Here is a 13,726-nt window from a genome sequence, read left to right as displayed (position 1 = left end):
GAAATCTTGCCAGAGGAGCAATGCATTATACCGGCATCTGCTTGGCTATGATCCCCAGTGAGCAGAGGCCTGTATTAACAAGGTCTGGACAAGCCTTGGAGCTGCGCAGAGCTAAACACTTCACATTCCACTGCAGGGTTTGAAGGAGGGGTTATTAACAGGGTAGTGCGGGTGGGGTGGGAGGGGGACTGGGACTGATTATGTCACACTCTGCTTCAGGACGTAGCCTGAAATGCACACCTGATGCTTTAGTGTGGCTCTGTAGGTAAATTCGCAACACTTTAGTCCTAAAATCAGATTAACTTTACTGACACTTGCTTTTAAATCAACTATGTACTCTCATCTTCCTATTGCCAAATAAACCCTAAAATGTTGCAGCTTTCTGCATTTATTTATTTATGTTGAACTGTAAATCTACTTTGGGTATTTGTGCAAATGCGGAGTGTTAAGATGCGCATTTTCCAAAAGTTTTGTGTTTCGTCTGAAGGATGCGACAACGGAAAGAATAAAAACTGTCCAGGTTTACTGGACTGTTGATGGCAGCATTGTGACTCAGGCTCAGAGGTGACGTCGGTTCCCATCACAAATGTTTCTCCGGCACACACACGCACACACACAAATTATGTCATGGGCTGTGTGTGCATATTTGGTTTTCATGTTTATAGCACTGTTTTGCTGACAGCTCTGTCATTACATCATTCAGTAGTCCTAGAGCACTGTCATTGATCACACTTTGTGATATGACATCTAGGTGGAAGCCTTCAGCCATGCACACACTCATACACATGCATTGATACAGCACAGACACCGATACTGTGCTGTTTGTCTGCTTCTAGTGGAATATTTTAGATAAAGTTGGACTGCTCATCCTTTTCTTGTTTCTTGATGCCAGATTGTTTCCCGTTCATACGTGACTCACAGAGTTAACAAGCCTCTTGAGTGTGATTATTAGTTGACAGAACTTATTGCTCTTTCCAGTCCTGCTCTGCTTCACTTTATAATTTCAAGGAAATAAAATCATTTTTTACTCATCATATCTCATCCCGCCTACAGCAACGGTACAACATAGCACACCACCACTTAAACTGACTAGAATAACGCACTCTCTGGGTGGGAAGCTCGCTCTCTTGACTCTCCTCTATCGAGATTTTTGCCTCCATACCCTAGCCATCTTAATTGCTTTCACTTCCAGCTTCTGCTACACCACTACTGATGATGTGCGACGTAGCAAAAACAGAATTGAAACATAGGATTGAAATCAACAGACGGCCTCCGTAGTTGGATCGTCTCTGGGGCCAGCTTTTCAAGTCAGGATACGATACTTCAATCTAAATACATTATCTCTACATCACTGTATGTAAAAAGCATGTGTAGAAAAGTATCTAAATATAACTAGCAGTTGAGAAGTAGTAGCACATAATTTGGGATTTTTAAAAAAATATATATTTATATTTGTGTTTTTTATGTGCAAGTCCAAAATTAGAGGAAAATGCCTACATTTCTGTAAAATAAGCTAAGGCTTCTTGTCTTTACTGTAGGCAGACTGACTGTGTACCACCGTTTACCTGAGGCCCATTCAGCAAAGCTCTCATATTATGCTAATTAGCCATGTGGTTGTGTTGCTTATGCTAGTCCTTGTGAAGCTGTGGTGAATCAAGCGTGGCTAAATCATGCTGATGTGGTAAAAGCTGTAATGTGTAACTGAATAGTAAACTGGAAATGCATCAGAATAAGCTGATAATGTTTGTTTGTTTATGATGCAGTCATGAATGCTCCATCAAAACAAAATAACACTTTTTTTTTCTATTAACACTAAAATATTTGTACATTGTTTTTTTTTTTTCAGTCTGTCAAAAATCAAATTAATACAAAGTTAAAACGGTTCAATGTTATGATAAAGCAGAATATAGTATTGTAGCTGATTTGAGCTTTGTGGTATGGCATGTTATCCTGCTAGAAGCAGTCATCAAAATATGTATATGCTATAGTTATAAAAGTCATATACCATTGATACAGGGCAATGTAGATTCATAGATTGAGACTTATCGTATTAGCAATATATTTAAAATCTTCTCCAAATTTTAGTGACTTCTTGCGATTTGTAGCCTCAGTTTCCTGTTCTTGCTGTCACCCGGTGTGCTCTTTAGCTGCTGTAGTGCATTTGCTTCAAGGTTCTACATATTTTTTATTCAGCGATGCTCTTTTGCTTACCATGTTTGAGTTTCTGTTGCCTTCCTGTCAAGGTATTTTTACCCAGAGAACTTTACTCAGACCTACCCATCTGGCACCAACAACCAAAGTTACATAAATCACCTTTCGTTCCCCGTCTTGATGCTCAGTTTGAACAGCATCTGTCTTTTTTGTGTGTCTCTCCTTTTTTTTAGGCTTTTCAAAGCCTTTTATTTGGATTTCACCACAATCAGCATTTCATTAGCTATTGGTGAATAACAAGTGAAACAGCCAAATATTTGGGTGACATCAAAAGAATGAGCCATTAAGCTTACATTAGAGCAGTAGGAATAACTAGTCACACGAAGCACATAAAAATTAGATGAAGCCTCTTTTTTTTGTCATTGTTGGCTGTATGGTAGTTGCAAAGCTGCATGGGCTATTGTGCTTGAAAAACACCATCTGATTTCCTTCAGTGTCGCTTGAACCTGTAGTTGTGAGGTCATCTCGTGTAAATTAATAAAGTAAAGTGCACTTGAGGCAATATATTCCAAAATTCCCATTAGTTTAATGTTATTTGGTTGTTTTTATTTATTTATTTATTTTTTACCAGAAGGGGTTAAACTGCTGGACTTTCAGCACAATTTGTGGTAGCTCTTTTAAAGGGCTTTTCAGCCACAGACTGCATTGAGATTGAGGCATCACATACTGTGCTCCTTTCTGTCCCTGCTTTTAGCGACAAAATCAGCACACTCTCAAAAGATTTATGCATCCTGTCACCCTGCTTTGCCAAGGTCCTCAAATAAAACGAACAGGCCAGCATTTTCTAACTCGCTTTGAATATGCATACCTGAATATGATGAGACTCGATAGTCTTCTGAATGGATGCAGAAGTCCCATTCAGTTTACCTTGTCACATTGTTGTGACCTTTCGCAAAAGATTTGTTTGTTTGTAAGACGCTGAATGCTAACACTTCAGTTTTTTTTTTCCCCTTTTTCTTTTTTCAGGCCAGAGTGTGATTGCTTTGTGTGTATTTGCATAAATGTGACAATAGGCCTGTGACTTTCTTTGCATACTTTCCATAACTTAGTTATTCTTTACTCATTCATTGTAACAACACTTAGCTTGACCCGCTGTCCTTTCTGCTCTCACAGGACTCAGTGTGAATGAATGGAAATAATATTTCATTATGTTGTTATTTCTCATTTATTCTTCTTTTTTATTTGGCTTATTTCTAGGTGTTTAATTACCTTGGTGATATGATTTCATGTCATCTGTTGTGTCACTGTAGAGTCGGTATAAAAATGCTGACATAAAGTTGCACACTAACGATGTTACACGTCAATAAACATCTTATTGATACTATAGAAATACATAAATGGCAACATAAGTATTATTAGCATATGATTTTTCAATTTTATCATTTTATTTCTTCAGTGGAAGTCACGAGCACATGACTTCCACATCTTGCAACACCATTTTTGCGTGATTATGATATGAGGTTTCCGTCCTAATTGAACATTTGTTTTTAGATGCAGCTGAAAGATAAAGGTGCAGCAGATAGATGAAACACCACAATACAGAAGCTTCAGTTAGTGTTGCTCAACTGTAAAGTGGCTCTGCCTTAGACTCTGAAGTACGAAAAACTGCAATTGCATAAAGGGGAAAGCTAAAAACCGAAGATTCAAATAATAAATTGGGTCTTTGAGGAAGGGAGTTTTGTGTGCGCGCTGTGATAAACTCGATGCGAAGACATTTAGATACATATGATGAGATATTTTCATGTGACAGCAATCGAGTAAGATGTCAAAATAAAAACGCTGCAACTGTTTCTGTAATTATAGCAACCTAATATTACTCAGATGCTGAAAAGCTCTAATCAACCTTTTCCGAACCGTGAAATTAAGTCAACTTTATGCTGAAGAACCACCTCAGCTCAGGAAACCTCTTTAAAGGCGGTCGATATGATTGCTGTTTTGTAGACGAGCGGAGCCGATGGCTCTGGCTGAGGTTCCGCAATTGTCTGAACTTCACAAGTAAGCCACATCCTGAAAGTTGATGTCAAAGTCTGAGACAAGACTTTAAGCAGTTGTTGTTCCTGTGTGTTAATAAAAAGTAGCTCGGGCCTATGAGAGGCACAGCAAGTGACCTTTACGAGAAAAGAGAGGTTGAAAAGCCTGGATTATGGAATGGAAATTAAAGGATTAGTAAGTGAGCTGCATCTTGGTTTTTTATTTTTGAAATATTTAGTTCTGATTTATTTAATTGTGCACGCACAAATTATTTGATTAATTAAAATTAGTTGTGTTTCTTTGGGTTTTTTCCCCCTTTCTTGAAGAGCACTCTTCAAGAAAGCAACTTCCTACTACTTTCATATACTATGTATAATATATAATTATGCATGCAATTGCTGGTATATTTAACATAGGCGACCACAGACTTGCAATAAATTGCCGCAGTGTGCTCCAGATTCACTGTGGTCACGCATGCAGGCGGCAGGCACACTCATTGCTCACTTTAAAACAGAAGGTACAGTGTTGCATGGTTTAGAGTCTTTATCTAAAGTGCATTGCTTCTCTGGAAGTTAATTACAGCTCCTCCTTCAAGCATCTGTTCTGCAATCGATCCCATTAAACTGTGTGAAAAAGCTCTCTAAGTGGTTGGGAATAACGTAGCTCGAATTATGATTTGTCATTGTCCAGAAAGGAAACACACATGTTTCATTCTTGTTTTTTCCAGAAAAGAATTGTGTAAAAACCTTCTTATCACAAAGACTTGATCTTATCAGGCTGCCCATGTGGGTGTTGGCCTGGAAATGTCGACTTTCTTTTCTTTCCCTTGCTCTCAATCTGTTTGATTTTCCCTGTTTCCTATCTGTCTCTCCACCTCGTCACATGCGATTGTAGGTGTCATTTTCAGAGGCAACAAAGTCAGGCTCATTTGATTATTTCACCAGCAGGCCGACGTTGAACAACCAGACTTGTCAATTGCCTTCATTTCTACGTCACGCATTTTGAAAACCAGCTGTGACGATAACAAGTGGAAACAGCCTCTGGATTCTGTTAAAGTGGGCTCTGCTGTTCTAACGGCACTCTGGATGATATAAGGAAGGGAACCCTGATGACGCACACACACACGTGTGCGCATGGACGAACGCACACAGCCCTGCTAAATGAGAAAAGCACTGAGGCTTGAAGATGCCCTCCTTCATTCTCTCTCTTACTCTGCCCTTCATCATTTACCTGGTACATTCCAGTACATTATCCCCTTCCTCTCTTCCTCATCCCTGTCTTCCATCACTACTTCTCTGCACTCTTCAGCAAAGTGTAATTCATCATCATGTCTTGTAGTTCAGATAAAGGCCGACTCTAATGATTTGTTAAGCATTTGTCCTTGACTCATCTCCCTTTAATCAAACTTGCGTTCCGAAGTTTCTCAGTCTAACTTCTTTTCTATGAAGTTATTTGTTTTCAAGGCTGTTTTTGCTTCCTTTTTTTTTTTTTAAAAGTGACTATGTCTAGAAGTCCTTTCTGTGACTATGAATCCTTTTTTCTCTCTCTTCTTGAACAAGGTCATCCAAAGTCTTACAGAAAGGATGTTTGGCATTGATGAGCCCGATTGAAAGGGTTCAGGTAAACTTATAGCTTTCCATGAGTGTTAACAACGATGTCTGGCTCATCTGTTATGCATAAACTACTCTTGGTGTTCCTTTTTATGGCAAGTTAGTCAGTTAACAAGATTCTTTAATGGAAAATCGACTTCATTACGCAAGATGGACTTTGTGTGCAAGGCTGTGTCTCAGCACAATCTTCAGGTACAATAAAAAATGATCTATTAGCAAGGCTTATCCACACAGGCCCACGCAGACACAAGTAAACACGCAAAAGCGCACCATCATTCACGTCTTATCAAGTCCCAGTCATGCAGTTGTTTATACAGCAGGTTAATTGAGCCTCTCCAGAAGGTTTTAATACAAATTAAAATGCCCCCCTATTCTTTGTAGTAGCTAACAGACGCTGTTATGATTGCATGTGCAGACCCAAGGGGGAGGTGTGGTTTGTGTGTGTGTGTGTACGTGTGTGTTTGTGTCAACCGGGTATCCTCTTATCTGAGTTTGTCATCAGCAGTAACCGATGCAGATTGCAGTTTCAGTTTAGGTGCTTAGAGATCTGATGAGCATATAAACAGGCACACACACAAACAGAGACACTAGGAGATGTGGTTTGCATCCTGCCTCTGTTCTAAAAAGGGGGCTCTAAATCTTTGGATTTTGTAATACACATGGTAATCTCTGTTACCCTCTCCCTCTTCTTGATTTGCAACTATATAGCTAATCTCATTGCTCAGTTTTCATAGGATGGTGTTACACAAAAGTGTTCAAGGTCCATTTTTGCCATGAAAAAGAAGCGGTGAAAAACACCTAAATGTTTTTGGAAGTTCAGCATATGTTACCTGAAAATTAATATTAAATTAATATTAGAGGCCTCTGTCTGCCTAATGCCACAAAAAAGTTGTTTATGTACATGCACTGCAGCCTTGAACTTTTGTAGGCATTACCAGATGGAGGTGCAGCTGAGAAACCAAATGTGCATTGCAGTCACAGTACGCATTAAACAGTATTTAACCTGTGTGATTCCAGCAAGTCCACGTGATGTCCCATGTGGAAATAATCCATTCGACCAGTGAATTCATATCGAATGATTAGGCATTCTGTGCACTACTAACTTTGGAATCAATTTGAGAAGTGATTAACTAAAGTAAATGTAGTGATTCATCAAAATTACTTGTTATTTTTTATGGAATTTATACTTATATTTTGGCAACATTATGCATGTGTTTCACTGGCACATTGTGTTACCTAATGCAAGTTTTTTTTTATGATAAAGGATCAACTGATCATTTAAAAAATGCAAGCCTGTTCTAAACTGTAAGGATGTGACAATTAGGCATCTAGATCTTTACAATAGAACAATAGTTTGATAACGGCTGTCCCCCAAAAGAGAAAAATCACACTTGATGTTCAGAGATGAAGAAGAAGCAATGAGATCTTTTCAAAGTAAGCACTGCCCAGAAAGAGATACTTGAATAAAATGGAAATCTAAGGCTAACTTTTAATGCCTTAAGTCCAATTTAGAGTTTAAAGTGTTTTTTAGATGTGCATCTAATCGATATAGGATGTCTTGCTGAAGTTGTGTTTTTTCCATATTGTAAAACCTCTTGAAAACAGGTTTGTTATAGCTTATTAAAAATTGCATGAAAATACGGGCAGTCTTAGTGCAGTTTAGTTCATGCTACACTGGTTAGTTTTCATTATTGTCGAGAAGTAATGTGACATGTTGGAATCATGTAGAGCAGACTGTGGTGTTCATGGTCAGCCTCATGAAATCACATCTATTTCTTTAAACAAGGGATCCATTTATCTTTTCTGGTCCTTTTATCCAATTCAGGGTGGGGTGGGGCTAGAGCCTATCCCAGTTATCTTAGGACAAGAGTTGGGGTACACCCTGGACAGGTCACAAATATGATGCAGTTAACAAGGGATTTCAGAAGAAACTTCTTTTTCTATGGAGAGTATAAGCTTCTGTATATCTACAAGCATATTCTGCTAAAATCATAAATCATTTCTGAGTTAATCATTCATCATTAACTGTTATTTAAAACATTTGTAATTATTTTTTAGTGACGTATTAGATGTGCTTTCTTTCAAAAACAATGTTGCTTCTAACTTTTTGGTAGTTTAGGTCAAAGCTGAATCAGAATTTCAATTTCCTTCTCATTCAACTTCTTTCTCCCTTTTCAACAGTCTTGCCTGACCTGAAGGGTTATCATGTGTTGTAGCTGTTTCCCTCCCAAGTCTCAACTTGAAGCAGATGCCCCTCAGATGCTTGAGCCATCCATCTATTCACTTCATCCCCTCTGTCATCCATTCATGTCTGCTATTGGCCTAGTCGTCATGGTTACTGTGCCCTCGGCGTCACTAAGCCCCGATTGTGACTTGTGCTGCCAGGAGGAGAATGATAATGCATATAAACACAAGAGCAGACTCACACAAACGTATACTTTCGTAAATCGTCATGGGTGTGCTCATTGGGATTTTCATTCATATACCAGTTGGGTTTAAAGACACACACACAGAGAAAGGGACAGTCTGTTTCTCTCTTTCTATCACATTCAGACATGGTCATGGTAATGATTGCACAGGGATGCTCTGACAGAAAGTCAGCTCCATTAATCATCCAGTCTGTGTGTGCACTCTGATAAGTCTGTGTGTTCTGAAAGGTCTCTGATATTAGAGTCTCAAGCTACATAACCTTTAAAGGCCATCATCATATATTACCTCCAAAATAAACATAGTATAATCCATTTCATGCTGCATGGGTGATAAGTAGAAGACATTTCTGGCATCAGATTCCAAACTGAAGTAGAGTGTGAACAGAAGTGCTCCATTTGTGAAGATGGAGGCTGGCAAGTGTTACCTGGAAGCATCATCTGAAAAGATGTTTCTTATGTGAATGGCCTTGCCTCTGAAACTACCTCTTGTCTTGCAAAGAGGATGCTGGGAGATGGAGACTGCATAAACGCAGTTGCCATAGTTTCACACTTCTGCCTCTGAGGGTCGATTAAGGAAAACGTTCCGACCATTTCCACTCATCCTTTATACTTCTCATCAATATGGATGCTTATTGTGTCGTCTCCATGCTCTGCCCTTTTGCACCTCTCTCTCTGTCTAGTTAACAAAAACTATCCTTTTTTTTCTGTCAGTTTATCTTTTCAAGTTAAAATCTTGTATTGGTGTCCCTCTGTTCCTGCATTTAAATAACCTACAATACAAAAAAAGGTTATATGCACGTGCAAGTATTTTATGTCTGTATGTGAATTTTGGGGGTTTATTTGGCATTTGGTTGAGCTGATTTCTAAAGGGGAAAAACCTGGGACTAAGCAGGAAGTGCAGATTGAGTAGCAGTTGAAGTTGCTATTTTAGATGTTGTGGAAATGTTTGTGTGATGACACACAAATTATAGATGAGTGACAAAATGCTCAGGAGATGTTGGGGTTTGGTGTTTCTGGCTTGTACTCTTTATTTTTTTATATATATTTGCAACCAGGTCTAGAGTGCTACACATTTCCACCGCAGCCATGCAGCTTAGGTTTAACATCGATGACCTCATTGTGTATATTCACTCTTCCGTCTCTCATTTATCCTTCTATCCCGCCCCTTTGTTCTCTCTAAATCATTTCTGCCATTTCTTTTCGTTCTTTTCTTAATGTATTTATTGACCAAAGCTCCCACTGTGGATATTACACAAGGCCGGTTTAACCCGATGTCAACTGGCCCATTGAACTGCCAATCATCTTACGGCTATACATGCTGCTGCTATAAATATTACCGATGCCATGACAGGATTTCCTGCAGTATCTGTGCTAATCCTATACTCCTGCTGGGACATTTCCTCTGGCCTCTACCTTCCACTTGTTCATGTGATTAGTTGTTTTAAAAGTCTATAGAATGCTTCTCCTTTTTTTACACATTTGCTGTTCTGTTGTTACAAAAACTGCATCCATACAGAAAACAACGTGGCAACCAGAAACCACAAAAAGAGAAAGACATTCAGCACCTTCATTTGAGCTGAATTGCTGATGAGCAATTGAAGAGGCTACCAGTGAGATTGCAGGATACTATTGACTGACATATAACCTGGTAGTAAATACATTATAGGGTTACCTAGGCAACAGGAGGCTGGAATGTCCACAAGAGACTGATCGTCAGCTTCAAAGCAACACGTGATAAGCAAATCGCCTTCAGTGTGGATGCAAATTTAATGATGCCATGTTTTGTAGTGTACTCTGAATTTGGTTCTTAATTACAAATCTCTCTCGAGAAAATAAACAAATAAATACATAGCTTAAATAAGTGCTTTAATTTGGCAAACATTTGGCAGACATAACTCTCATCACTAATGATGATGCTCTGAAAGTTTGATTAGTTTGCAGAAGTTAATGTTTAGTCATGCAAAGTTTAAGACGCGTGCAAGTGGTCAGAATGGGCAGGGCTTCACAGAGTTGCTGTTTTTTTTAAAAAAATTATTATTATCGCTGAGCTGCAGAATGTCATTGCACTGTGTACAAGTGTAAAAAGACAGTAACAATTTTCCAACTCCACAGTTAGGGTCATCGCTAATTAACCATCATTAACCATCAAGCTGTCCATTGCAAATAAATATTTCCCCACAGTTGTTATTAAAGGTTTTTATCAACTTATCCTCACATACATGCTTTCAAAATTGGTTTAAAGATTTTTTTAAACTTCCTTAGAAAGCTTGGCTTAGCTAACACACAAATAGTGTCCCTGCAGTTAGTTATAGTAAGTAAAGCAGTGCCTTCACTTGTCCGTCCTAGCTGTCACTTAATCCTCCTGATGTGGCTCTGTCACATGATCCTTCTCCCGTTTCTGTGTTTACAATGTGCGTCTCTAAAACATAATGTTAAAGCTTTAAGTAGCAACATGATGACAACTGAATAGTTGTGTAACGTGCACTTCAGAGTATGAATTCAGTGTCATTTCAGGGCAGTTACTTACCTAAAAACCTGATGTATTTTGGGTGTGGGAACTGATGGCTCAGTCTGCTAAGGGATGGATATTAACCCCGGAAGTCCCCTTCATCAGCAAAATGTCAAAGCATGATACATGTTGTGAAACACCCGATGGCTTTGTCATGCTTTCTTTTTTTCTTTTTTTTTTAAAAGGCACTGCTGTACTGAAGAGGTCCTATGCAGTACAGATTTACTTATTTATTATTTTTAAAGTGACAATTTTAATTAAGAATAAGTTATCCTTCTAAGATTATTTCCCCTATCCATTTTCTCAGTGCTGGACTGTGGATGAAGGCTTGATCCTCCACCTTTCTGCTGGACAAAGGCAGAGATATTCATGTTAAGCATTGAGGGTTTAAGGCTATTTACCTTATGTTGTTATTAAGCCTTTAGGTTCAACCTAGGAGACTAAACCAATCTTTTCTCCAGTGGTATCCTATGATGTAGTGCCTACCCCGGGCTCAGCTCGTATTAAAGCACCACAATGGGATGACTAAGGATTTCACTGGAACCAGGTGAACGTCCATCTTCCAACCTCCCTTCACCCTCTTCCCTTTTTTTTTGTACCAGCCTGTCAGTCTCGCCTGTTAGCAGGTGTTGGTGGAGGTCATAGAGAACAAATGGGACATGGGAGAGGACAAAATGAAGGAGAGCAGATGGAGAGGCTTCAAAAATGTGAAAAGGTGTGCTGAAGGAACAGCCTATCTATCAAAGGTGTAAAATTGACCTTGAAAGGAATTAGTTGAATGAATTCCCTGCCCTCCAAAATATAGTACCATTCTTTGGTGCCCACCTTCAGATATTAAAGAGGAGAAGGAAGATGCTCCGGCTGATTTAAAAACAGAGCCACTTTCTAGCCCGAGTTCATGATGTGATTGTCGGATACAAAACTCTTTTAGACCTCCTGCATTGAAATCCTGCATGAGTGCATATGCACAGTGTAGAGCTCTAAATACCTCACTTTAAACAGTGTTTATACATTTTTTTCTTTCTCAAAACATGCCAGGCTATTGAACATCTGTAATTTTCGTACGAAACAGTTGATAAAAAGAAAACCACTTTTAAAAGTGGTTAATATTTCATTTATTAATGATATGTAATTCTCTTCAAGGCTATGGGCATGAAAACCAGTAATTAGTATAAAACAGTTGGGATTTGATGAAAAGGGAGCCATATTTCATAATATTCATATCATTTATCATTCTCAACACAAAAGTGCTGCTTAGCATTTAGGCAAGAGCCCTTTCATGGGAAAAATGTGGAAGGAAAAATGAGTTTTATGTAATCATTTGTGAAACCTAATACCTGTTTGCAAGTCATGGGAACTTGCTTATGAGGGTTAAAATTCGGGTCCAGATGATAGTCAGAGCAGACAGCATGTGTCGAGCTTAAGTGGTCATGATTTTAGATTGTGGTTTGAATTCTGATCTTTTAAGTTTTCCTCCTTAAATAAGCAATAAACAATGAAGCGAGTGCAAAAAATGTCTTCTCATTAATGACCCGTAGAGGGTTGTACACTAATATTTGAACTGAATGGTTAGTTAATCACGTGCAAGTGATGGGAGTATTTGCAAATATTACTAAAACATGTGAGTTTTAAATGAAACTAGTTCTATGTTCACATACATATTACTCAGGTTTAAGTATCAGTGTTTGACAATTTTTAGACATTTTTAGACATTAAAAGTTGATTTAACCTCAATCATAACTGATTATGCAGCTGCAGATTTTAATGAGGGCGCAAAATTTCACTACAAGGACTTTTATTAGGCTTTAACAAAAGTAGCAGTTCCTGCTTATAACCTTAAAGTATTTTTATTAGAAATGCCTAAAAATATGGTCCATGCTGCCTACAGTCTCTTTTTGTCTTCAGTTCTTATATAATCTCAGACTCTTTCGTCATTGTGAGGGTACCGCTGCAGTGTGGTTTTTTTTTTTTTTACCCCTCTGAGTGTGTTTGCTCTTGCAGGCAAAGTCTAGTGTGGGTATTTGTTTTTACAGATGAATGTTTAGACTGCTCCGTCTCCCTCTCTGGACCTTCCTGCTTTCACTCGTCATCCTCTGTCCGAGCAGTCGGAGCTGTCTTGCAGTTGAAAACGTACAGGTGCTTGCGCTTCATTTTCCAGGAAGGAGGAGAAGCTACAGTGCAAGACACAAACACTAGGAGAGCAACAGCCTAAATTAACTCCTTCTTCCAGGCTCATGCACCATTTGACCACTGACTTCTCTTTTCCTCTTGTCTCTTCCTCTTGTCTTATTTTTTTGTAATGATTCTCTCCTCTAAACTTTGCCATCATTTCGAGCTTTGGTGCATTGCTTTGACGCAAGACGTGACTGTTGTAGGGTTTAAACTCGTGTGACCTCTGCTGCTGTGAATGGACAGTGTTTGGACAGCACTCCAGCCTATCACCTCCCACATGCTCCCTTTCTGTCCCACTTTGTCTCCCTTACTGTAATTGGTGTCAGCGCCAACACTGGGATTTGGATGAGGCATGAGCTAACAATGTGAGCATGCCCTTACTTGGCTAAAGCTCCTATCTTATGACATCCTTCTTTGGAACACCTACCAGTGGACTGGCTGCAGACCTGCACTGGCCCCTTGTGTTAATCAAAGGGCATTACACCATATCTGTCTCACAGTTGACGCATCTGTTCTCTAGCAGTCTGAAAAGGTGATCAAATGTTGCATAAGCGGACTCAGAGAAGCATTTGTGTTAGCTCGTTTAAGCTTTGATTCGACAGAAGATTATCATGACTGTAGGATTCTCTTATTGTTAAACTTTTACTTTTTCAGGCTTTGTTAGACTTTTAGTCAGATGATGTGTCAACGGAAATTGAAAACCTCGCATGATTGCTATCTTGAATCTCAAACTGAAGAAAAATGACACAAAAGATTCAAGTTCTTCTCATTGTCTCCGTAAACTTGTCCTTGAAGCTCTTGTATAGACTTCTGATTCATTTTCC

The 13,726-nt window shown here is 38.9% G+C and overlaps 1 protein-coding gene across 3 annotated transcripts in view; it reads left to right on the top strand.

Annotated features, from left to right (window-relative positions):
• The window catches only part of rps6ka1 (ribosomal protein S6 kinase a, polypeptide 1), a 50,523-nt gene that overhangs the window by 22,070 nt on the left and 14,727 nt on the right, over nt 1-13,726 (top strand). Inside the window, exon 1 of one of the 3 annotated variants that reach the window (XM_006798504.2) lies at nt 4,345-4,377. The exons of the other annotated variants lie outside the window; for them this stretch is intronic. Coding sequence (XP_006798567.1) covers nt 4,360-4,377 — 18 coding nt within the window. The 5' untranslated portion in view covers nt 4,345-4,359. Of the gene's footprint in view, nt 1-4,344; nt 4,378-13,726 lie in introns of those variants that run through there. 3 annotated transcript variants of the gene reach the window in all.

This window comes from Neolamprologus brichardi, chromosome 19 (assembly GCF_056152115.1).
Source record: "Neolamprologus brichardi isolate AB-2024 chromosome 19, ASM5615211v1, whole genome shotgun sequence".
NCBI classification, from domain to species: domain Eukaryota; kingdom Metazoa; phylum Chordata; class Actinopteri; order Cichliformes; family Cichlidae; genus Neolamprologus; species Neolamprologus brichardi.
The sequence above is the reverse complement of the archived record's forward strand: the minus strand, read 5'-3'. Positions and strand labels throughout refer to the sequence as shown.